Source organism: Antrostomus carolinensis, unplaced genomic scaffold (assembly GCF_000700745.2).
Source record: "Antrostomus carolinensis isolate BGI_N321 unplaced genomic scaffold, ASM70074v2 scaffold29077, whole genome shotgun sequence".
Classification (NCBI taxonomy): Eukaryota; Metazoa; Chordata; class Aves; order Caprimulgiformes; family Caprimulgidae; genus Antrostomus; species Antrostomus carolinensis.
In genome coordinates this window covers 1-26,275 of record NW_010327081.1, presented here as the reverse complement: position 1 = coordinate 26,275, position 26,275 = coordinate 1, and the positions used below count along the sequence as shown (strand labels likewise).

The 26,275-nt window shown below is 36.3% G+C and overlaps 2 protein-coding genes across 3 annotated transcripts; one reads left to right on the top strand and one right to left on the bottom strand.

Moving 5' to 3' along the window:
• Positions 1–194: 194 nt before the first annotated feature.
• FAM162B (family with sequence similarity 162 member B) lies at positions 195–4,450 on the top strand (the record flags this gene model as incomplete). The annotated part of the gene is made up of 3 exons (XM_010171807.1): positions 195–306; positions 4,007–4,115; positions 4,352–4,450. Coding segments are annotated over 3 exons (320 nt in total), but the record flags the coding sequence as incomplete, so codon positions are not given.
• A 3,770-nt stretch (positions 4,451–8,220) lies between these two features.
• On the bottom strand, positions 8,221–24,552 carry LOC104518364 (importin subunit alpha-6). 2 transcript variants are annotated; one of them, XM_010171804.1, is made up of 13 exons: positions 24,424–24,552; positions 22,026–22,127; positions 21,844–21,943; positions 20,955–21,049; positions 20,003–20,134; positions 19,002–19,090; positions 17,690–17,789; positions 16,027–16,190; positions 14,895–14,973; positions 13,769–13,894; positions 12,466–12,593; positions 10,631–10,809; positions 8,221–8,899 (listed from the first exon to the last, which is right to left on the bottom strand). In XM_010171804.1, exons 1-13 carry the CDS (start codon positions 24,550–24,552, stop codon positions 8,712–8,714), a joined length of 1,611 nt encoding a protein of 536 aa, XP_010170106.1. In that variant the 3' UTR covers positions 8,221–8,711. The 2 variants fall into 2 exon arrangements, with proteins under 2 accessions (XP_010170106.1, XP_010170107.1); XM_010171805.1 differs by having other exon boundaries at positions 22,041–22,127.
• Between the last annotated feature and the right edge of the window lie 1,723 nt (positions 24,553–26,275).

Sequence of the window (26,275 nt, the reverse complement as noted above, 5' to 3'; positions counted from 1 at the left end):
GCTGCGGGGAGGTCGAACCAGACCCGCAGAGACACTTACTGCATGCGGGGCTATTCAGGGCACTGCGTGGAGGTAACTCTGGGTAGTGGAGACCGGGAAGTTTCATCCCCGAGTTCCCCTTCCACTGTTGCTCCCATCCATCGTTCCCTCTTAGCGCGTGGTTTGACAAAGTGGTTTTTTTCCTCATCTTTAAGCTGAGCAAGCTCACAAGCTGGTTGCAAGTTACAAACCTTCCAAGTTTGACAAAAAAATTCTTCTCTGGACTGGACGTTTTAAGACAGAAGAAGAGATTCCCTCAAGGATCCCGTAAGTGTGCTGCTCTTATCCAGGGGAAACATGGAGCTGAGGGAAAGCAGTGGTGTGATCCTGATCTAAAGCTTTTCCACAGAGTTTGAACCGGTCAGTTTTTCAATACTAAAAACTTGGAAACAAATTAGAGGGCAAAAGAATTTCCTGTCCTGGTTAGAGGTCAAGATGAAAAAATGTTCCTTACTGCAGTCCCCAGAGCCTGGGATTAAGAACTGGATCCATCTGAGGAGGTAGCCTTGGTTACATTTATGTACTGTGTTGTTTATTTTGCTTATTCCTAACGTGCAATCAGAGAAGGATGTTATTGGTCAACAATATTTTCTGTTTATAGCTCCCATAAACAGCTCTAAGGGAGCTGACTGTCACTGAATGATTACATCCAACAAATTATGATTTGTTATAGAATTTGAGGAACAATAGAGAAGGAGGCTGTAAGAGAAACATCCCTCACCAAGGAAAAAAAAGTATTTGACAAAGCCTTAGCTTCCCATTCTTATTGACCCACTGGACTAGATTATCTTTGAGGGTCCCTTCCCACCCATGCCTTGTTGACTCTGTGTCCTCTGACTTGCTGAAAGTTAGCATCCCCCAAGGGAGTCCATCACTGAACACATGAATCCACAGAATCACAGAATGTTGGGGATTGGAAGGGACCTCAAAAGATCATCCAGTCCAATCCAGGTGCTGGAGCAGGAAACTAAACGAAATTACACAGGAAGGCGTCCAGGCGGGTCTTGAATGTCTCCAGAGAAGGAGACTCCACAACCTCCCTGGGCAGCCTGTTCCAGGGCTCTGTCACCCTCACTGTAAAGAAGTTTTTTTCTCAAGTTTAAGCGGAACCTCCTGTGTTCCAGCTCACACCCATTGCCCCAAACCCTGTAATGTTAATTGCTACCTTTTTCTTAGGATGTTTGATGGTGTGTTAGATGTCTCTCTCCAGGAGAGTACTTTTTAGCATCACAGTATGTCCCTGTCTTGGGTGGTACCTTGAGTGTAAGCAGTGTGTGGAGCTTCATCAAGCAACAGGTACATCCTCTGCCTGTTCCTGGTGGTTCCTGACAGTTTCACTGCTGTTCGCTGAGATGGACAGTGGCTTTCCACTCTTTCACCTCTCTCGCGCTGTGTTAGTCCCACCATCTTCCCCTGGAGAAAGGTTCAGACATGTCTCAGAAGCTCTAAAAGCTATTCAGGTTGTCAGGTGTTTATAAAGACACATGCATTTGCCAGTCCATACACATACACGCAGACAAATCGCTCACTTCTGTGCGGTATCTGGCCTGCCAAGTGTGTGTCACCACGCTGCACTTTCTGGGTGAGCAAGGTCTTTTTTGAACTGTAAGATCATAACTAGTAATGCACTAGAAATTAATTGTGAGACATTCAAACTGAACTATGCCACTGCTTTAACTATTAAAAAAAAAAAAAAAAAAAAAAAAGAATTGCAAGATATAGTACCTGTGTACACAATCTAGCTGCTGAAGATGGTTTGTACTGAGGGTCAAATCTGCAGTCCTTATTCAAGGTTGTTGGTTTGTTGTTTGTCAGATTGTTTGTGTTGGTTTGTGGTGTGTTTGGTTTTTTTTAAAAAACCAAAACAAACAGTTGTTACTGACTTAAGTGGAGGTTTACTCAGAGTCTTGATTAAGGATGGAGTAGCAAAGGCCCTAATGTGCAATTAGGGAAGAACATAATCAGATCTGCTTTCCTTAAAGCAGAGGCAGAAAGCAGCGAGAAAGTGAAAATCTGCTTCAGAAGAGTTTTAATTAGTGCACTGTGAAATATGATTAGGCTAATAAGCCAGACTAATAACATCTATGATTTTGCTTTTGCTGCTCTAAATGGATTAGTGGATTAATGATTTTATGTGCTAGTCTTATGTGCGGCTTGTCTTAAAGGTGATGTTTACCATTGTACAAAACAAAAGCAGTTAGACTTGCAGGCACTGTCAGTCAGCTGCTGGAAATGTGGCATGCACAACACATGCATGTGTGTGTTGGCAGGGAAGGGGGTAGCAGGCACAGCTGTGTGTCAGACGTACCCTCTTCTGCTGCATTGAGCCTTCAAGAGAGGCACGGCAGCCCCCAGCCTTGGTACGTGCTGCCATGGGCAGAACTTCCACTATAAAACCAAGCTCTGCCCCATCCCACCACTCATCCTCTTTAAAGCTAAAAGTGTTTTTGGGGAAAGAGATCATTGCAGTATTTTTATTCATGACATAAAATAAATTCTTTATGCAACTATTCTTTTTATATATACATATGCATAAAACATTAACTATATATTATGTGTATTTATATCTTATAAATAGACAGATTTATACATATAAAGCATTCCCATGGGATATATGAAAGGCAAACAATGCACAGCATTATAATGCACATCTTAAAACCAGTACTCCCAGGTATAACATTTGAATCAGAAATGCTGAACACTTTGAGACTATTTTAGTGATACGGAGATTTCCTGTACTCCTGGTTCTCAGGGCTGCGCAGCCGACCACTGCTTCTCGGAAGGGAGGAGGGTGGAAACTGGAGCTGCACCAACGCAGCTTGTGGGGCCACATCATGCCTCTCCTGCAGCAACTACTGCCAAACACGGGGCAGTTTTCATTGCTTTTGCCTTTCATGACCAGCAAAAATAATCACCTAGATTGTGCTCGTTGAGGTGTCTGTTCCTGTATCACCGAGAAGGCTGACATCAGCTGCCCACTTTAAATAAAGCTGCTGCTTTTCTAAAGAACTGACTAAAACCTCCAGCTTGTAGCAGTACTAGCTCCACTTTAATCTCCTACCAAGTATGTTAAGCCTCTTGCCTACTGCATGCAGGATGCCATGGAGCATCAGCTGTATGAGGAGAAGCTGAGACAGCTGGGACTCTTCAGCCTGGAGAAGAGAAGACTGAGAGGGGATCTTGTCAATGTCTATAAATACCTGAAGTGTGGGGGCCAAACGGATGGGGCTGGGCTCTTTTCAGTGGTGCCCAGTGACAGGACAAGGGGTAATGGGCAAAAACTGGAACCAACAGTTCCAGACAAACTTAAGGAAAAACTTCTTTACAGTGAGGGTGATGGAGCCCTGGGACAGGCTGCCCAGAGAGGCTGTGGAGTTTCCATCTCTGGAGATGTTCAAAACCTGCCTGGATACTTTCCTGTGCAACCTGCTGTAGGGAACCTGCTTTGGCAGGGGGGTTGGACTAGATGATCTCCTGGGGTCCTTTCCAACCCCCACCATTCTGTGATTCTGTGATCTGAACAGGTTAAACATGACTAATTAATTTTTCGTTAATTTTGAATAAAAGGAACTTGCTTTCACCACATCGAGTTTGACGCCACATACACTTTTCTGTCTGTTTGAAATAAATAACCCCCCCTTAAATTTCTAGAGCTTAAAGTATGATTTCTATTTACCTGAAATAGTTAAGCTCCAGTATTTATTGCATGAGCAAATTTTTATTTTTCAGCTTAAAAAAACCCCCAACACACCAAAACCAACCAAACAAAAAAAACCCCAACAACAAACTAGCTTAAATCCATTAAATGTTGCTTTTCCAGTGGGTGGCACATAACCAGTCACAGCAAGCTGAAGATGCTTGGTTTAGAAGGGAATTCTGTTATTTTTCAATAGTGATGTCTACAATGTTTTGAAGAAGAGACGCTTCACAGGTTTCTAATGATTGAATTCAATAACTTTAATTGCAGGCCAGAGATGCTAGACAGGGCAAGAAACAAAGCTCGAGTTAAAGCTTGTTACATCATGATTGGACTCTCCATTGTTGCCTGTTTTGCAGTGATTGCCTCTGCTAAAAAGGTGAGTGCAGCGGTAGCTCGTCAATATGTAGTATCCTTAAAAATGATGGAATCCTGTAAAAAGGAGACCAACCTCAACAGCAGTGACTTCCAGCTGCCCTCGTTTTAGCTAACCTGTGGTCCTGTCACCCTGGACATGTAAGTGGTTGCTGGCTGTTCCAGAGATGGGGTCGCTTTCCCCGAGGTGCATGGTTACTCCTACTACACTACTCTGAAGTAGGTGTTTTACTTCTGCAGGCTGCGGCACGTCACGAGTCCTTAACAAGCTGGAACCTGGCAAAGAAAGCCAAATGGCGGAAAGAAGCCGAGCTAGCAGCAGAGTCGAAGACAAAGTAACTTTATATGAAACGCCAAATGTCCTTGTAGAAGCAAAAATAGCTGATGCTGAGTGGATAGTGAATTTCATCAATAAATGGAAAACTGTAGTACTGCACACACTGTAGCCATAAGGGTGGTTACAGGATCATAAAAAGAAATGGAGAGACTCTTAGTGGAGAGATACTCCATGTACTTTTTGCAAATTATTAAAATTAGAAAGTTTTGTGCATGATGAAAAGCAGCAATTAATTTCAAAGGAGATGAGGTAGTTTCCTAAGAGTACCAGTTCTAGGGGGAGCCAACTTTCCACTTTCCACTATTGCTCTTAAAAACTTTCTTTCAGGCTTATCTTGAGCTGTTACACAAATAAGAGTTCCTTACAGAAAAACCAGCTCTACATCTCAGTGAAAGGTTAAATGCAAAAAAAGACTGAGCAGTACTGAAGTGAAGGTATGAAAACTGCAACAAGAAGGAGACTGAGACAATTCACTTCTGCAATTCTAAACAAAGAACAAACTGTACTCAGCCAGAATATTACAAAGCTTATACACTGAGAGGGTTTGGAGGAGCGAGGGGAGGAGAAATGGCCTGATAATCCCACCAATTCTCAAGTCCTTATAAACTTCATGGCAATTCCCAAAGCAGTGGTCAGTTGTGCAGGGAGGGACAGGACTGTGATTACTGCACAAGTAGATGTTTGGTTAGATATTGACAAAACATGTTTAAAACCAGCTGTCTGTTTTGGTTTTTTTTTCTGCCTAGTTTTGCAGTGCACAAATCAGCCAGTTTGAATTCATTTACCTCAATGCAGGATTCAATTTGTGCTTCCTCGTTTAAGAAGCCACGCTTATCACAACACAATAAATACAATGAACATCTGTAAAATAGGTTTTATTGGTTTCTGCATGGTAATTGGGAGATTTAACATTCCATAATATTGCATACTACTCATGTGTCCTGTTACAGTAATAGGCCTTTGGCCTTGTTTTAAAGATGCACTATTACTATCTGAAGTTAGTGTAGGTATTTTAGTTTCCACACATTATATGACAAAATTGTGCCATAAGTAACTGAAATTTCTCATTCCAGATTTCAGTGAGCTCTTGAGGTCACAGTTAAGCTTCACATATCAATTTGCAGACCTATTACAAAAATCCTCAATTGTAAAATTTAATAAATTGAAACCAACTAAGAACTAACTGTGGAGGAAAGACAATAGTGCATCTTTTTAAATTATTTTTCATAAAGACAGACCCAACAATAAATATTTTCCAGTTGCAATCTTGTTCTACAGCTAGCTTATTTCTGTGACAACATTATTACTATTTTCTGATTGCTGTTAGCAACGGTGTTTAAAGCAAATACTAGAAAATTAAAAAGCTGTATGAACCAATCCTCAGAAAAAAGTGCAATGATGAAGAAATTAGGTATGATTCAGTGTATCAAGACTAGGGAACTAAAAAAAAAATAAAATCTTATGCTTTGCATAGTTGCATAGAGATTTTCTTCTCACAGTTGCGGTTTTTTGTTTTTGTTTTTTTCCTCCACACTGGTTTCATCTGTTTAGGCAGCATCATCATATTCACACCCCTACCAGTGAATAACTACACCAGAGCTGACCTTAAGCCATCATCTCTGGTTTTACATTGTTCATTTCTGTGCTTTTAACAAAGTGTGATGTAAACCCAGTGATCAAATAGAAGAGGCTATCTTGTATGGTTATCCTTTAAAGAAGAATTTTCATCATTATTTTTCTCCAATTTTAGAGTAGACCAAGTGTTGAGTTTAAATAATGGCTTTCATTAGCCAAAGTCCATCAATTTTAGTTCCCTTTTAAACTGTTACATTTAAATGTATCAGAGGCATGAAATATAGTTTATCTAAATGCATAAAGTGCAGTCACTAACCATTCACACATATAGAAGAATATATCCACAAAACTGAAGACATTCTTTCAAAACAAATATAATACTTTAAACATCCTCTCTTTTCTCCATTTATAAGTCTTTTAATCAAGACTTTTATAGTTCAGATTTGGTTAAAATTAGAGAGGCTTATAGATGAAGTTTTTACAGGGTTCTCCAAATAAAAAGCAGGCACAGCTGGTTATGTTATCAAAACAAGGTTGTTAGAAGCAATGGAATACCCTGTTACCTGAATAATTTTCTTACACTAGAAGAACATTGAAATTCAGCATTTACTAGTAATCCTGGTAGGTTTCCGTGATTGTTACCCTGTACTTTGAACAGATGGGGGAAGGAAGGAAGGTCAGTATATGAAAACCTAAAACTATGAGAGTAAAAAGGGCACAAATACAATCATCTAACATTACATGAAGATTTGGCATCTGTACTCAGTATTATCACACTATTCAAAATTGTTGTATGCTGTACAAATCTAGGTTTAAAGTGTCATTTGCTAAAATATCTTATTATTTAGAGTTCATAAAGTAACAGCACTCCTATATACATTTCTTACACTTCTATCTTCCACTAAAAAGACTTCAAAAAGAGGTTTCTTCCCTCTCAGTTACATCTTAGTCAAAACAGACTATTAATCTTAGAAAATCCACTTCAAGTCCCACATTCAATTACATTATCGTATAAATTGCTGTAACATCAAAGTGAAACATCTTAGAATCTTAACTTGCATGTAAAAAAAATTCTAAATATAAAATGGTACTGTAAATGATACCACCTTTAACCTGTATTTTTCAGTGCATTAAAATATTGTTTAATGACAAGAACAGTGCCATGGGTTAAGTAATTAGAAGTTTAAGTTGCAACTTTTTATGAAGCGGGAAATGCTCTCATATATCAAAGATTTTATCCTGGAGTATGTTGGTAATAGATTACTTACAGGTAAAAAAAAAAATTAAAAAAATCATACTTTAGAGTTAACTCAAAGTGTTAATTTCTCCAAACGAGATATACTACTAAATATGGCAGAAACACTACTTATATGCAAGTCCAAGCAGAGCATACATTTTTCTGTATTCAAAATTGTTAATGTAAATATTAGAATTCTATTTCTTTTAGTGTTTAACAGCAAACACTGTATATTGTAGAGCCTAAATATTTAGATGACAGTCACTTCTAGTTAGTTTTGGTGCCCGCATACTTAATGCTATTTACAGTACAACAAACTTTTCCTTCAACTGGAAAGGAGTGATTCCCTATTCATTCTTCACTGCAGTATTTCTATTGTCTTATCAAAAGAAAACTGAGTTAGTTAACAACTTAAAGAACAATTCAAGTGGTGGTAGCATATTTGGTCAAAAAAAACCCCCAAAACCAAACCCAAACCACAAACCAAAAAACACCTACTGTCTGAACTTCTAGGAAGCTACTGTACTAGAAAGGCAAACATTGCAATGTTTCTCAAATAAAAGTGGTATTACCACCTGCTTGGTGATTCATGCAAATCACCATCTCTGTCATTTGTAATCACAATATTCTTGTGGTAACTACAGCAACTGCTTCCACAGCAAAGTATTGTATTTGTGGCTGACTTTTAATGCCATTTAGCAGCTTTAATTACAGAGCCAACATCAAATGACCAGCAAGCACTCTGCTGATTTCAATTTGAAAACCTCTGAAATAGTCCTCTTCCCACATCATTCAGAAAAAGCTTTTTCATATATTCAATATTATATTAGGTAATTAGCATTATATATGTATATCTAATATGTCTTTAAATACATTTTATAAATAAATTCCAACAATGTGTTGTAAAGTAAGTACTGCATAAAAGTTTCACAATTTAAATAAATATTTTTCACATTCCAATTCAGCTTCTTACAAGCTCATCTTTATTTCATGCCTTAGTTCTGAAGCAATGTTTCTGCTTCAATACAAGAGGTAGATTTGATAAGAAACTGGGCAAGTCAAGCCTACTGCCAAAAATGCAACTGTCCGTAACTGTATTGCTGATATGCAGTTTGAGACTATGTGAAAAATTCAGAACCACCACCTAACATCCTACCAGGTCTTAGCTTAACAGTTCTTGTTAAATCACATTTAATGCTTTGCTTTAGACATGATTACTCACAGTTGTTGTTCTGTACATATGATATAATGAAAAACACAAATACAAAACAAAGAACAGTTGTATCTAACACAATATATAAAAGTGCATGAGCTGCTTCTTCATCTATTTCTGCAAAACATATTCAACTTTCCCTCTAACTTTGGCCATTACAGAAAAGACCTCTGGGGGAAAAAAAAAACCCAAAACCCTAAAAGTGTTTACATCTTATGCCTGTCTTCACTTCAATAGTTTACAGCTGAAAACCCTCCATTGGAGCCTCCTGCTGTTGAAATACAAACTGCTGCTGACTTGCATCCACCTGAGGTGCAATACTGGAGTCCTCTTCTTCAACACCAAAGTAATGTTCTATGAGTTCAAAAGCCTTTTGGTAGATCTCTTGGTTTTCATGCCTCTGAAGAAATTCAATTTTATCAAGTCCTAAATCCAAAACAAAACGTTTTTAAAAATTAGTTGCTTAGAAGAATCATGAATTCAAAGGAAAACAGCTTATAGTATGAAAATTCAGTGGTACTTCTTAGATAAAAATCTGCAACCCCAAATGATTCTCAATTCATTTGGTATCACTAATTCTTAATTTCTTAGTTCTTAATTTCCTAACCCATGTATTTCTAGTCTTCATTTTCTAAAGCACGGTCTGCTGCCCAAACTGATTTAAAACTGCACTAAAAGAATATCAGTTAAACTAAGGAGGAGGCTGTAGTATCTACAAAGAAATATGCCATGCCTACAAAGAAATTTAATCTGTATAGAATTAGAATAACATAAAACTGTTTGCTATAGCAATTTCCAATATCCTCATTTCTTTTCTTTTACTCTTCCCATCTTTCCCAACTCTAAATTCTGTCCCCTATTATGGAGTCATCACTGAGCAGTCTGGTATCTTTTTTTAAATTTAATTTTAAGATTTGAAGGTACTAGCTTTCCAAAGGCTTATCATTTGCAAGCTAGAGAATGTAACCTCTGCTCTGCTGGCAGAATTAACTGCTTGGCAGTCAGTTAGGTTGATTCAAAACTCCTTTTTAATTTTTAACTTTTTAAAATTCATTTTTCACTTAAGTTGGATTATAAAGAGCTCATATGAACCCTTCTGGTGACTAGAGGCCAAAGCAATAAGTGATGTAATCAGCTGTTACTGCTACTGAACTACCCTGCAGCTTCAGCAGCCTACACTTGACTGGTAAAGGAAAAAATGAACCTAGACATTCAGTAGTTGAAACTGCAAACACACTCAGAATCTGGAACAGAATAAGTTCTATTAAAATAATTAGTACCTATTCCTCTTACACATTAGATTGCAAAGTAAGTTCACCAAGTATACACTTAATTTTAGAAATGCAACTCTGTAGCAGCAAATTCACATCTCAAGGCTGCTTTACAGAAAAGTTAGTACCATCTAGTCACATATAATGTGGTCAACCAGAACCAAATTAGCAGTCTGAAACACAAACGTCTGCCAGTTTTGTTTTGTGAGAAACTATGAACAGATAAGTCTCCATAAATAATGCCAGATTCATTATGAGCTGTTTTTGATGCTGTTAAATCAAAAGCATCCAGTAAATTCCACAAATGTTATTTTAGTTTTGATACTCTGCCTTTAAAACGTGGTTTAATTCAACAAGTCTTGAAAGAAGAAACAGAACAAAATAGTTTCACAAATAAGTACAAACTTATTTAATTTTATGATCTGAAGTTGATTTTGCCATTACTGATATTTTACCGTGCTAAAATGTGACTGACTTTGGGAATAAGTAAAAAAACCTGATCTCACATCCCTGTTGGCAATGAAACTGTACTAGACAGGACTATATATTTTAAAGTAATAAACCTGTATTTAGGATTGGCTCATAAACTTACGCAAACCAGGGCTCCAACAGACTAGGACATCTGCGTGTTAAATATTTCTGAGAATGTTTCTCTAGAGGCACATTTCATAAATTGACCACAGACAAAACATCCACAGGTTTTCTGCATTTATGTGCTTTTCCCACCATGTTACCTTACTTAATTTATAATGCTTTCATGTCCACTTATGCTTAAAGTAAAAATTCTAATATTAAAATTACTTACAAATGGTTCACAATGGTTTTGTTTTTACAGCCTGAAACAAGGAAGTTCAGGTATGTAGTTTTACAAGAAGTAATTTCTTACCATATGCTTCCTCTATAAGGGCACAATAAGGATTAATGCCCATTCCATTTTGCTTAGACTCTTGTTCTCCAAGACGCAGAATATTTTCAAGTCCATTTAAAGCCACCTGTACTATTTTTGAATCCATCACAGTCAGGAGGTCACAAAGAGGCTTGGTACAACCTAGTGCTACCAAATACCTTTATAACAGCAGAAAAAGAGAGGGATGGGGGAAAAAAAAAAGGACTGATAATCCAGCACATTTATTCTGACACATCCATCTATTACTATCAGTCCTTAATTTTCCTAAAAGTAGTGGCTGAAACAAAAAATTTCTAAAATACAATACAAAGATAAGTTTTAGTATGACACTGAATAAATAATCTGATTTATCCTAATGACAAAATGTAATGTGCATATTCCTAACTGGAGTTTGGAATCTGTAGTCTTTTCAACTGCTTTTCACTTACGATCTTCAGATGGGTTTAATCAAATAGAAGAAAAAGTTTTAGCAGTAAGTTATTTTCTCAGGCATTTGGAATTTTGTAGTGGTAAAAATACCGAGTAAACATGTTAAGAGACAGACAAGAACACTGGACACTGCTCTGAACTAACATAGTCCACACTAGCAGTCCATTAAGAGATCAGCATTACCTACTGTAAAAGGACATAATTGTAAATACAGAAAAGTTACTGAGATTCTGAGTATCCTATTCCTTTTTCCAATTTTGCACAAAATTTTGTAGGATCTTTGGAAATCAGAACCTGTGTCCTTGTTCTAGTGTGCAAGTAAAACAAAGACAGTAATGTTTGCCGGCATCAAAGGTTGCTTAAATATAGTTTATTTAGTGGATCCAAATTATCCTGCAGTTAGCAGTTAGACAGTAGTACCTTGAGAACGTTAAAAGGGCTAAAATTTCATAGATAATATATTTGTGATGAGCAGCTACTTTTATGGTATTACACACATATTTAGTATTTCAAGATATTGAATTAAAATTTATTTTAAATATGCTAAATTTTAAGATGCTACATTATGTGTGCAATCAAAATAATAGCAAAAACCCACTAACGAACTTTCCTTACTTCTGATAACACTTACTGGTTATAAGAAAATCAGGACTGTTTACATTTTAAATAAATGAGCATGCACTTATTGCAAAAGATCTCCCAAATATGCTGAAAGAGTTATCATACTGCTTTCAGTTCTAGCTTCCAAATTATACACTGTCATTTTTAAATCCATTTACCAACTACTGATTGAAAGTGATAGCTATGCTGATGGTATACAGAGAAACTAGACAGTATTTTTTTCTAAGCATTCAAGAAATCCAATCTCTGCAGCATACAAATAGCAGCTGACAGTAAATTTTAATCAAATTCAATTTTGAAAACAGAGTTAGGTATCTGCTTTAAATGAACACTGATAGTGAGTTTAAATACATGAAGAAACCACTACAATTCCTGAAATCTCTCCACGGAGCTACAATCCCATCGCACAAGTTTTCTAAACAACTCTCCCAAAGTTTTCCATTTTCAGATGCTGAACCTGTTCATTAACTGTTGCAATTGCATTTGACAATACAGTATCAGCTCTGGAAGACAACCCTGTGAAAGCTTTAGGTGTAACACCGCTGAAACAAAGCGGTATTGGTCAATTTCTTATTAAGTCTACTGCATCTATTTCACTCATTTTTCTGAATTTCTACATGTTTAGTTCCTATATAGACAGAGTTTCAAGGAATCCCAGTTGTGTTTAAGATTTTGTTGTTACGTTTGTCAGGATTCAAATGCAGAAATAAGTGCCTTAGAGAAGATACTCGGGCAGAAAAAAATAGTAAGATATACAAACTTACCTGATCTGTTCAGGGGTTCCTCCTGACGTTGCATTAGTTATGGCCCACGCTGCTTCTTTCCTGGTGCGAAATTCAGCTTTTTGAAGAATTTCAATCAGTATTGGAAAAATATTTGCATCTATAACAGCCTAAGAGAGGAAATTATAATATTTTTTTATAAAGTTTTAGAAAGTTTTAATATACACAGAGAAAGAACGTTAATAACCTTCAATGCAAGAGTCAGTGATGCCTTCTGGTATCAAAACAAATAATGTTTTGTTAGAAGGTGCCATGCTAACTAAAACCACTAAGCTGAAATTCAGAACTATTCCAACACTGCACTGCTGCAGCCATCATAATACCCTCTTTGTTGATTTCTCTGTCTCTAGTGGACAGGACACTGCTTACTGGACAGGCCCATTTGAAAATCATATGATGTAAGCACTAAACTCAAGTTTTTGAATTGGAGATCAAGCCTTGGAACAATACTTCACTCTGTCTGTTTTACTCAGGTTTGCAGTCTCCACAGAAAGACTATGTCTATAGTTGGAAACTATACATAGAATAATACATATATAAATATATAATACATATTATCTATTTTAACTGACATCAAGAAGTAGTATTTTCATCCCTGATGGAAGCATGGGGAGGGCAAAAATAATATTGAAACATGTACTCTAATTCAGAATTCTCATTTTTGTCAAACAGAAGCTTTTTTCAGGTAACTCCAGACACCTGGAGCAATAGTCAGTATTTAGTAGTTTTCACACAACTCAGTAATGATGACATCATTCAGGTTTTTTATCCAAGCAAAATGTTCAACATTTCCAAATTGGTAGAATTGTCCACTTTTCATTGGACTAATTTGTGAAAGATGCTTTGTTTCAACTTTTTAAAAGGAAAATTGATTATTACTTTTACATTTATATTACAGTGTGGAACAAAATTAGAGACAATATAGCAGTATATGAGCCTCCCACAGGGCAAAGTAACAACTGTTGATATCAGATCTAAAAGAATATTTTAAGTATCCTTTCATTTGTTTTATAAACATCAGCCAAATCCCTTTGAGGGAAATGAATCAGTTTCTCTAGTACAAATTATGAAAGCTATTTTTAAAGTATAATTTTATGAAGTTATTTACAATAATCTTTCAAAATTTGTAAGAGAACATTTAAGTTAGATAAAATAGACAGTTAGGACTAAAATAAATAATGCAGAGTCAATGTAGTATCTACTTAACTTCTCCTTGTGAAGGAAAATCAAGTGAACTAGTGAAATGAAAACAAAACCAACTGAATAACAAATACGCAAGCTTTACCTGTATCTGAGCTCTGTTTCCTGCAGTAATATTAGAAACAGTCCAGCATGCTTCCTTTCGAATAGATTCCTTGGGACTACTAAGCAGGTGCAAGAGACAGGGTAATGCAGAGCAGTTTAGAATCACCTAAAAGAATTAGAGAGTTGAAAACTGGGGTTGTACAATATACATACATACATACAGGTTTGTGCAATATATATATATATATAAAAGCATTTTACAGACAACTTCAAAAGAAGTAGATTTTGCAACACTTTTATATTATACAAAGCATCATAGATACTGCAAAATTCGAGTGTTCAATACTGCTGGATTGTCTCTTCATTGACACTCCAATTTGAAAGAACCTATTCCCAATTAAGTTCAGACCAGAAGACTAAGGACAGCAAGACTAAAAAAGGCCACTTAAGGCTAGAATATGAGTAACTGAGAATAACAGAGAAGTGTCAATCTAATTTGTATAGTTATTTGATCATTTGGTTTTGAAGAGAGAGATATTTTCTATTTAATTCCTTAGCGAAATTCTCTCCTATAGAGCTCACAACAAATTATGCAGTTAACTTATTTCCTTATTTTCCCTCTACGCTAATTCTGTGAGCCTTTTAAACACAGTTTTCTTTAAAGGAGGACCTGTCTTAGTATTCTCTGCACTGCTTCAAATTCAATTAAAAAATTAAAAGATAAATCTTTAGAACAAATTGCATCAGTAAGACTATCACATACAAATTCAGGGACAAATCAAGTATGACTGATGCTTACAAGTGACAATTTTGACTGCATTTCAAGACTTAAAAAAAAGGGAATAAGAAATAACTAAACCCTCATTAAGGGTGGAAAATAAAGAAAGTTACTTTCACTGTGAATGGGAAGCAGTGTTCAAGGTACCAGAGAGGCACAAAGCAATCCACCACCTAAGAAAAGGTTGATTCTTGCAGTAATGTAATGTCTAAAACAGCAGTCCAAATTGACTGTCAAATTAACAATACAGATTTTTACAGAGCCTCTTTCACTTCAATATGCAGATAGATATCCGTACTAGACATGTTTTGTCACAATTAATTTTTACAAAATTCTGTAACCATTTTTCTGTCTGACAATTAATTTTTCTTAAATTAACTAGTCTTACCTGTGTTTGGATGTCATCCCCGGTAACAATATTTCCAACTGCTCTCAATGCAGGGGATACCACCTTGTAATCATTATGCCTGGAGACAAATATTAAATCGGTTGATATTACCAAGTGTTAAAGTATAATTTTGCATTTTCAGCAAACAATGGTTTACTTCATGTGCTAAGATTTTAATTACAGAAAATACTGCATTACTTCTTACACCTTCTCCCTCCCTATTTAGCCAAATTTGACACTGCAAGCCCATAACTCAATTGCTGCATCAAGGAAAGGACATCTCTACGGAACACCATATTACTGACTGCAATATTGGAAACTGCATCACTCAATAGCCACAGAACCAAAAGGGATGTTATTAGCTGTATACTAAAACTTAGCAGCCTCCCTTTATAAGACAGCTTTCCCCTTTTCTAAGTCAATAACCCTAGAAGCCAGTGCATGAAGCCCACATTCAGCTGTCTGAAGTGAGGGGGAAGGAAATCTACTCATTTGTCCTAAAGCATCTATAGGAGAAAAAGCAACCTCACCCTTTCCTGACAGCTGTACAAATGAGATTTTCACAGGGAACTGTGCTGAGCTGTCAGCGCTGGGAACTATCATCCCTGACATACTCTGCAGTCCCCATGTGAACACAGGGATTTAGTCTCCCTTTCTCAGAAAATAATGAACCATAAAACAAATATACTGGAACAGTTCAAAAGTGGCACAAGCCTGCCTCTGTCTGGACTTTATGAGTCCAAGAACTGCCTGCATTGCAACTACATCTCCTAGAAAGGTAAGAAAACAAAACACAACAGTGAAATAAAAAAAAATAAGCTGAGAAATTAATTTACAATTCAAGCTTGGTCTTCAGTCTTCACTTTTCTATGCCTCCATGTAAATGAAATCCTAAATTAAATTTAAAAGAATATAAAGGAATACTCTGAAGAAAACATTTTTCACTATCAACCTCAGGAAAAATCCCAGGAGCTAAGCAACCGAGCAAGCAACTGAAAAGTTTCAGACTGAATTCAGGTTCATCACTTCCCATAAAATAAATTTAGACTTGAGGTGAGGAAAAAACCCTGAATCTGAATGCATTAATATTAAGAGTACTTTAAGACATTTATTTGGTGAAGAGAAGACTTACATCAGCAGCTCTACCAATCTTCGACACACTCCGGAATCAATAACAGCTTGAATTTTATCATTGGGACCATCTGAAAGGTAAGAGAGGGCCCAGCAAGCATCTGCTAATACATCTGGGTCACTGCTAAATAATAGTCTTGATAAAACATTTAAGCAAGGAGCAACCTAGGTTAAAGAAAAATATTGCATAAAATTAGATGGTTTGTATTTTTCCAAGTTTCAGAGAATATTCTGGAAAGACATAAAGGTACAAAACTATTTACTGCCAAAGCACATGAGCTCATTAATGAATTAGGACCTGATTAAACCAGGTATCCAAACTGTCGAACTGCATAAATTTTTATTCACAGCCTGTTTATTTAGAGATATTATATTGAGTATATAATTGTTCAGCTTAAATAAAAACCATCTGCTTTTACAAGTAACCAGATGATCAGGAATTGCTGATGCTTTCCTGAATCACTCAGGGAACAGAATTTCACAGTAATAACATTTATTGATATTGCTGTCTTTGTAGGAGTACTGGAGGTTATTTGTAATAACCAATTTACAACTGCTTTACCACAAAGAACTCAGCTAATTCACAGAGGACTCAACGTTCACTGAACCAAATCAAACAAGCAACGCCTGACTTCAGTTCTTGCTGCAAATATACTCTCTGGCCTTAATCTCCTACAAGTTCCACAGAGACAGAGGCAAATTAACTAGACCATCTTAACACCACTTGAGACCTGACAGGTTTCAGCTGTACAGCTTAGGAATTTCATATTCTTTGTAGAACTTAATTCTTTATCTTGCTAGAGCTATGCAATTCAGCCTCCTTTACGGGAGGAACTGGTGCTACTGCAAAGGGCAAAAAGCAAAGGAGCTATTCTTATGAGCAGTTGCCTGCAGGGCATCCTTTTCCACTGAAGTTTCAAAGTGTTTAAGCAGCAAAAATTCTTGTTTTTTTACTACCAGAACAAAACATTACTGAAGGATGTATCTTAGGCAGAGCACTTGTGAGGTGATCGATTAACTGACATCAGAAATCCCCCTTTTTTGTTAATATCTCTCCAAGAATTATTAAGTAGCTATAACAGCAATTACTACTCCATGGGTAAGCTTCAAGACATGTAAACACTTTCCACATTATCTTTAATGATCATTTGACCTCAGACTCCTCTACCAGAACATCCCATGTCCAGTTCCATCTTTTAACGTCATTAACCTCTGTCATCATAGTCTGAATTAACTGCATCTGACAGAGCAGAAAATGCAAAATTTTATTCCTGCAGCATCCACACGCAATCATAAACTAAAAATTAAAAAATAATACTTTAAAAAAAGCTTCAATCATAACTCCCATCCTCTAAAACAGATGTGGAGACAATACAGTCCCAAGGAGTTTAGTGCTGAATGTATCGTTTGTCCCTCATTTCATATCAGTGAAAGACTATTTGCATCTGACTAACTACACTCTCAAGTTTTTAAGTAATTCGATTTTATTGCTGACGGGTGTCAAAGTAGATGATTTTGTGCAGATACAACAGATGGACAAGACTGTGTGATTACATTAAAAAGATAAAATTGAGTTTATCTCCAGATTCAAAGATTCTGTGTGTTACTACAAATACAAGTTGTCTTCAGCTTTCTGATTTCTCAAAATGAACACTTTAATATACCTTACTGAAGTCTGGAGGTGGATTCTTTCCTCTACAGAGATTTGAGAGAGCCCAGACAGCATTTCTAGTTGTTGTAAGACGATTTGAATTTGTTAACAGTCTGTCAAAGAGAGACAACAAGTGAAAAAAAAAAAAAAATTCTTATTGGAAAGGTAAGTCTTTTTATGCCTACTGTTACCAACAGTACCTCAAATCAGGAAGAGAAATCCTATTATTGGGCACTAGTTTCAATTTATTTCTCTTCATAGCTTACATGCTGCAAATATTTTCTTGGAATCAGCTGAATCCAAATAGATTATTTTGTGTAGACATCTCATTCCCAAATCCAATACATGCATAAAGTAAACCACTGCTCACATAAAAAGTCATTCAACTAACCTTTTCTGAGAGCGTTCAGAAGGGGCAAGGCAATGCAACCCTCCCTAGATGAGTTGCTTTAACTTTGCAACTTTGATGTTTTCATTTAGAGAATGCAATTAATAATAATAAAAATAGTCCCATAAGAAGTTAGAACTTAAAAGATCTTCTAAAAAAGTTGATGCTTTACTGTTTTGCTGAATGGAATGTGAAAGACTCAACATCTGAAAGACCAGGTTCATGTTCAGATACACATCAAAATGTCTAAAACTGCTAATCCTTTAAATCCTCGTGGAAGGTAATCGCATTCTGCTCTATTATTTCAAGCTATTTTATAAAGGTTTTAAAGCATTTTATTATTTGAAGCAATAATAAATTGAACAAAATTTTTGTTGTGTGATTTTTTCTCTCTATGATGAAGCCACCTTACATCCTATTGTAAGTATACAGCAAATGCTGGAATGGTATTCCTAGTGCAGAGGAATCTTCTGGTGGAACACAGTTCATGTAGTAACTACTCTGCCAGCTCATCTCGACATGCAAACAGATAGATGGTAAGACTGGAGCTTGGAGCTCCTGGACAAAGGTGGTGAAACCAGCCTATTGCCCAGCCAGTTGGAAACACACGCTTTTAAGTGTGAATTAAATCATCTCTCACACCCTGTATATCCAGAACTCTGGCAACACAGAGTTTTGCACAATACAGAAATTTCATATTTGTGAAATAACATTTACCTCCTTTTACAAACACTGGAAAGCTTCCAGTCATATAGTAATTAATTAAAGATATGCATGAAGCTCAGGTAACCCAAAACATTAGTCATAGCAATATAACAAAAAAGAAACATTCTCAATTTGGCAAAAAGCTTGTATTCTTTTCAAATAAAATTTAAGGTGAAGTTTACAGTTATCTATACATGTACATGATATTACAGTATTAACGTACAATACTTACTCCAAGAGAGGTGGTAATATTCCACAATTTAAAACAAAGTCTCTGCATTCTGCATTATCACCAGCAATGTTCCCAAGAGCCCATACTGCCTTAAAAAGCAAAGCATCCAAGTGAATTTATAAATGCTTGTAAATCAACTTTCACAGATAATTTATATATCTTTACAGAAAATATTATATAACTAAAAAGCAATATCATTAAAAATATAAAACTTCAGAAGACTACTGCTTTCTATATTGCCATTTTGTGAACTCACACAAAGTCAATTACCTACACGTGAAGTCATCCTTTCAAGGAAATAAAGCCTTGTTAGGAAAATATGTTGATTCATGTGTTTTTCAATAAAAAGGAAACATGCATTCCTTTCAGTAGTTACATTTGCTCACTATGTGTGAAATGTTCAATAAAGTTGGCTCAAAGTTGCAAACAATGTGCAAGGAATAAAAGAGTTAAATCATGAACTTTCACTATACAAACTTTCAAACATGCTAAATAAGAAACAGTAAATTACAGCCTCTCTTAAACATACATGAAAAAACCCCAAAGCCAAACCAAACAAAAAAAAAAAGTTCAGGAAATGTTAATGAAGACTAACATAATAAGATGGAAGAGCAGAAGTATACAGGAAATAAAACCGCAAGATAACTTAGGGAAAAAAATCCACATTGTTTTCTTCTATATTCTTTCTATTATAGTTTTTTAGATCCTGTCCACCTGTAAATGCCGCAACAGAAATGAGGAGCTTTCTTCAAATTGCTCAATAACATGAAATAAAAAACAGGTTCAAAGAAACCTGAAAGAAACAGGAAAAAAAAAAAACAAACCCTCACCCATTAAACATGAGGGAAAAAATACACCGAAGGTAAATTTTCATTCTCCTGGAGCCAGATCAATGGGCTAGTAGGCCAATAGAGCTCAAAACCTCTCTAACCACACACACCTCAAAAAAGACATTTAAAAATGAATTTTAAGTAGTTATAAAACACCCCAATAAAAGTTACCTGTTCCTGTACATCTTCATGTTCTGAACTAAGCAACTTAATGAAAATTGGAACAGCTCCAGTTTCAATTACAACTTTGGTGTGTAGAAAAGTTCCAGATGCTATGTTTGTCAAAGCCCAAGCCGCTTCAAACTGTTGAGGAGCACAAAGACGACCATGTTAAACCACTCAGCAGTAAAGCTTAAATTACTGAAAAACAGTTTGACATGAGAGTTGCAGAGGTTAATTTTCCAACTTTTTTTTCCTTTCTACTGAAATGCAGTTATTACTACTATTGTACTTTCTATACAATAAATAATTGGCATTGACAAAATCTCTGTGTAATTAGCACCTTCAGTATCTAAACTATTTTTAGGTTTTGGCTTGCAGTACTAACTGTAAGCAAGATTTTGAATCTCTATTAACTAGTACAAACCCCTTCTATTTATATTAAGTTTAAGTAAATTCTTCTAGTATGAATGTACACAAGGCCTAAGTGACATTCCATGGGCTATTACAAGTAGACAGAACAAGTTACTCTTATCGTTAGTTACATATATTTCAAAGATCTAAAAAGGTTTCATGCAAGCCTTTCAGTTTCCTGTATTTTCTTCTTCTTTTCTAAGATTTCATCTGAAAAGTACTACAATATACTCAACACAAAACAGATTCTGCTCACACATCAGTGCTGATGACCTTAATGTACCACTCTGGAAAATCTCTAGAACACATTCTGCTTCCAAGTATTTGACCAGCTGACTACATAACCCTAAGGAGTGCTATGACATTCACAAGAGTCAAGTCACAACTTCAGTGGCAATAACTAACATTTCAGACAACTAAAATTTCCAGCTCTGGTAATTAAACATAATTAAATTTGGTTATTAAAAATAATAATCACATGCTTTCCAAAGCTGTTTTGGGGGGTTACTGATCCCATTCCAAACCCCCAGTCAGTACCAGCCAAACTCACTTGCAGAGTGTAATTCTCATTCCTCTCCAGAAATTTCACAAATCTCTGTACTACTCCTGGTTTTTGTATGACTTCATCTATAGGTGGATTAGGCTCTAGAGGATAAAAACAAACATATCTTTGTAAGCCTAACAAAAAAGACCAAATAAATTACTTTTTCAGTATGACACAAAATATTAATGTGATTCTCAGTTCCTAGTAATTTTTAGCATCCAATCATTTTAATCTCAAATGAAGAAGCCAAACTTTTGACTTTAGAAGACTGCAGTATCATCTCCATAAAGTGCTACAATTTAGTAAATACTCTGTTATGTATAATAATAGTAACACATACTATTATCCATTGGCATGATAGTAACTCATTACAAAACACTGTTCCCTCACCCAGTAGCTCAGGTCAGTGGAAGAGCAATTATGCCTAGATACTATTTTAAATGACTAAGCATACCTCTACCTACCATGCTATACAAGTACCAGCATTAATTTAACACTGTCAGTCTCAACAAAAACATTAGTTACAAGAGTTCTTTGTTGGCCATATAATTTCTCTCCCCTCAAATACAGAAAAAGAATGAGAAATTGAATCACTGCAACAACTACTGTAAGTAATGTTAGTGTGCAGATAGTTACTGCCCTGGACACTTCAATCAAAACATCCTTGCTTTGTTACTTTGTCTGAAAGACTTAACATCAGAATAATGAAGCCTTCTGTATTTAGCCACTAGGTTGGAACAGATTTGGCACCGTTTCTCTATGAACAGAACGAGAAGTTTCAGCAAGCTTTATTTTAAAGTAAAACAAAACAAAAGGTTAACCGACTTTCTCACAAAAATTCATAATAACAACACAGAAGGAACAATTAAAAAAAAAACAGGCAATGTTTTCATACCTTTAGATAGCAATTTTCTGAATTTCTGAGTTGCTGTAAGTTGCTGATCAGGATCATCTGAGAAAATCATTTGCACCATATCTACTGTAATAACTTCTTCCTAAAAATGAAAGGAGTATTTCATACATATAGTGCTATCCACATTAACAGCTGACATTCTAAACACACTCAAAAGTAATTACCTCTGGAATAGGTACAGTAGAGCTGACATCAGGATCCTGAATTGGACTTTCTACCATAGATTCTTCATTTCCCGGGAGAGAAACGTTTCGACGTTTAAACAGCTAAACAAAGAAGAAATTTTTGGGAGACATTAGAACTTACTATAGAGTGGGTATGGGCGACATGCACCTGAAGAAATGCTTTCACTGATACTAGTCAAAGTATTTCAACTACTCATCTTCATGCAAACGGAATTCTACATGAAAAGTTTAAAGAATACAAAGGAGAAAACCAGTACAATTATCTGTATCTTGATAAACTGCACTCCACACTTTTGAGAGGTATTTAAAAACTGAAGTTCCTTTTTAATTAGCAAAGATCTATACATTTTTCTACATAAAAGAAAAAGAAGACACAGATCTTTTTACTTTTACTCTTTATCCTTCATAATTAGCATTTATTTTTAAGCAGGAAACAGTACTCTACAAGCTACTTTCTCCTTTTTTACTTTATAGGCTAAAATCATCAACACAGAGCCAACGTTTGTGTTTCAGCACGCTCCATTCCTTCCTTTAAGAGAAGGTCTAAGATCTATGTACTTTCTCTGCATGCCAAGTAAACAGCACCAATATTTAATATACAATTGCAGAAAGACTAAACAGGAAACATTATTTTAATATAGTTGGAGAAAAAATGGTGGAGCTTCAAGGTCAACTTTCAAATTATGTAACATTAAATATTCTCTGTGTCCACAAAATTGTTTTAGCATTGGCTGTGTGCACTGCCTACACTCAAAATACACACCTGCACTCTAGTATTTAACAGGCTATGCTTAATGAGGGCTTCTTCATTTTTCTGGCATACAAGCAAAACATTTGCACTAGTCTGGTTTCTTCTAGAAACCCAACCTAATTTCTTATCTTTAATCCAGTACCAGACTTACAACTGCTGTAATTAACAATTCTAAGATTATTATGTTGGTATCTTCAAAAATAAATGTTAGAATCTCAGTCCATTGATTAAGATTTCACCTGTAAGCATAACAATGAAACCTCCTACTAAACCCTGAAGCTTTTCTGCTATTGTACATGCCCAAAACTGCAGAAGCAACTCCATGTTTACATCTACCCATATTTCAAATAGGAACCTAAACCTTGTTCAACACACTTCTGGACTGGGCACAATCCTGGACACAAAACAACTGCAGAATCCTGGACATGAACAAGGTTTAATTCCGTTCAAACCCACAAAGGAAGAAGAAAGAACATTCCTCTTTTGGAAGACCAGCCATTCTTTCTAGCACTCAACAAGGACATAGAAGGTCTTGGTTGAAATGTATACTGTTTTTGCTTAGCATCATGGGTCTATCTACCAGTCAAAATATCTTCTGGAGCAAAAGCAGTCCCATCTCCCTGCATAAATTTATTCTCCCCAGTTCAAGAAGAGCTGAAGAACAACAGTCTAACAAATTAAGATCAAAAACATAACAGTATTCTCATTCTTACAACAGTTAGCAGGGAAGAGGAAATACTCATTATTTTCATAACTTATCTGGGTAGTATTTACTACAAAATACACAAACAAAACTTTGAGCAGGAACTGTAATGCAGTTACCCATTCACATGTAAAATGCTCCAGTATCATACTACTTCTTACTCTTACCTCTCTGGCCCAACTAATTTAATTTCTTTTTCCATGCAGTAGCACCACTTTCCCAGGAGAAGGGTAAGCATTCCCACCTCAGAGAAGACTGTAGATCAGTGCCTGGGACACTCTCTAGGTTACGGGAGACAAATTTAGCCACTTTAGACCAAGCAGAAAAACAACCTACATTCCTTACTTTCCTGGCAAGGAACTACTAAACATTTTGGGAAAAGGAACTACCACAAACCATAAAATTATACAACACTCCATGTGCTATGATCACTAAAAATTTAATGAGGACAACTGCTAATGTTATATATACTAGTTCATGGATCACTAGTTGGTAGCCACTTTACTAAGCTACTGTAGAAAAGCTCCTGGGCAATTTGAAGTATGGCTTCAAAGATTAATATAATCCTCACCCTTCTAACAGTACAACTTCAGCCCAAACACTAGAAGAGAATGCAAGGTTTCTAATCCTTATTGGAAATGAGAGCATCGTTTCAGCCCAGCCTTACATGTTTAAACCTAGGATTAAACTTAAGACATGGATCTCTCCTCTGTGTGCCCCAGGGACTTAGAAGGGCTTCTGTTTACTTTTTTTGGTTTACGATCCTATCAAGAGGTGCCTGCTGCTGCCCCAGACTGCACAGAAACCAGACAGACAACACGGCGCTCTGGATTCTGCTCCACAAGAGTCTGCTCAAGTCCTTTCACATATCTGCATTTAGCTTCACAAGTGCTTAACGGTTAACAGCTCACCAAGGTACCTACCTGTTCTTCCCTCTTCTGTTTCCGAAGCTGGATACCTTCCTCCTCTCTCCGTCGCCGCATTTCCTGGGGATTAAGTGCATTATTCTTGTAGCTTTTCATTCTGAAGTTATCTTTACCCGGGCTTGCCATGTTGTCTGTTAAAAAAAAAGAAAAATTACTCCAAAATGCCAAACCTTGCAAGGCAAACTTCTAATCTCTTGTACTACAAAAGCACCTACAGCAATAGCTATATATTCATGTAGCTGCTTGCAAAACACAGTTCATCAACAAAAATCTCTTAGATTAGAAATCAGAGAAAAATCTTTGCCTAGATAGGCATTTCTAAACTGCAGATTATTTCAGGGATTAGATACTTCATTAAAGGGCATAAGGCACTGCAAAAAGAAATTATGGACCTTATAAGAAACAAAAAGCAAAAATGTTACATTGTTAAATTTTAATTCTGTCAGCAAGTAAAGGAATTTGCTTCCTCCTCTCATAAAGGAGACATTAAATGTATTTTAAAAATAAGGACAAATCCAAGAAGAAAACCTGCAGTAATTATGGCTCCCTTTAATATCTTACTGTATTGTTTCTTTAAGATGCCTATCTCACAAACATAACAGGATCTAAAGGTTATGCTGTGTTTCCTTCTACATTGTATGCAGAAAAAACTTCAGAAAAACAAATTAATGGTCAGTAGCACCCAAACAGGCATGCTCTTTTCCATTTTAAACTAACAAAATGATTGACTCGTTCTAATTAACAGCTCTTTTGGTGGATTAGAGGATTAGAATCTGCCTGTCATTTCAGGGATATCAGTTGTGAAAAGATAAAAATGATAAAACATGATTCTCGTCACTGTAATGATCAAACTGATTGATTGAAAAAGGCTGTTAATAGCATGGTGCTAGTTTTTAAAGCTATAACTGTAGCCTTCATCTGAGAAATAACTGTCAAAAATATGATTAAGACTCTACATGAACTCTCACTTGAATGAAATTCTTCCACAACAAGAGAACATACATAAGAATATCTGAACTACAATTCTTGAGCTCCGCACAATTCTCTATCAACTTCCATGCCAGGGCTATTTTTATGAATATATATAAGCAGTACCAAGGACTACTGAGCAATAAACCCAAGCTATGAGACGAAAAAGTGTCTGCAAACTTAGGCTGACATCAACAAGACACTCCCGGGACTCAGCAGCCTTGGTAAACTACTGCCATCTCCAGACCACAATGCTAAGTGTGCTACCATCTAAAGCAATTTTCTAGTAATTGTCACATACATTTTGACATACAACTCAAGATTTTTTTTTCCAATAACACTACTGGCTTCACTAATTCTAGAGCATCATCATTTCCTTAATCATTCATACCTTTCTAATTTAGTTGTGACAACAAAACTGTCAGGCCAAGCAGTGAACCAAACAAGAGAAGCATGCATTCAAAGTAACCCCGGTTAGGTCACCAGCTCTATAGTTACGGAAGCACATTGGGGAGGAAGGTCTTATCAAAAGTGTTTTCAAAAAAGAAAAGTTTATTAATTTATAGCTTCATTCCGCCCACAAGGGTTTTGGAATAGACATCGTAAGGGCAAAAAGACTGGTAGTCACTGACCTATTCAGGCTTCACGACTTCTGCATTTAGACACAAGGAAGTCTGCACTTCTGCTCTGCAAAACTACGCTCATTTTGGCACTCAACCCCTCCACCCACCACAGCCTGCACCTCGCCCACTCGCTGTGCCCACCACAGCCTGCACCTCGCCCACTGGCTGTGCCCAGACGAAGATCCATCCCACTAACAGGTTTGTTTTCCCCTCACTGCCTCCATACGGCTCCCCAAATACCGCGCCCCGCTGTACCC

What these genes read in the sequence shown, in the direction of transcription:
- LOC104518364 (XM_010171804.1), bottom strand. Translation starts at nt 24,552, where the DNA reads ATGGCAAGCCCGGGTAAAGATAACTTCAGAATGAAAAGCTACAAGAAT. An exon ending in CACCTCCAGACTTCAGTAAG is followed by an intron (nt 16,191 to 17,689) that starts GTATATTAAAGT and finishes TCTTTAACCTAG; the next exon opens with GTTGCTCCTTGCTTAAATGT. An exon ending in GGAACCCCTGAACAGATCAG is followed by an intron (nt 10,810 to 12,465) that starts GTAAGTTTGTAT and finishes GCTGTTATAAAG; the next exon opens with GTATTTGGTAGCACTAGGTT.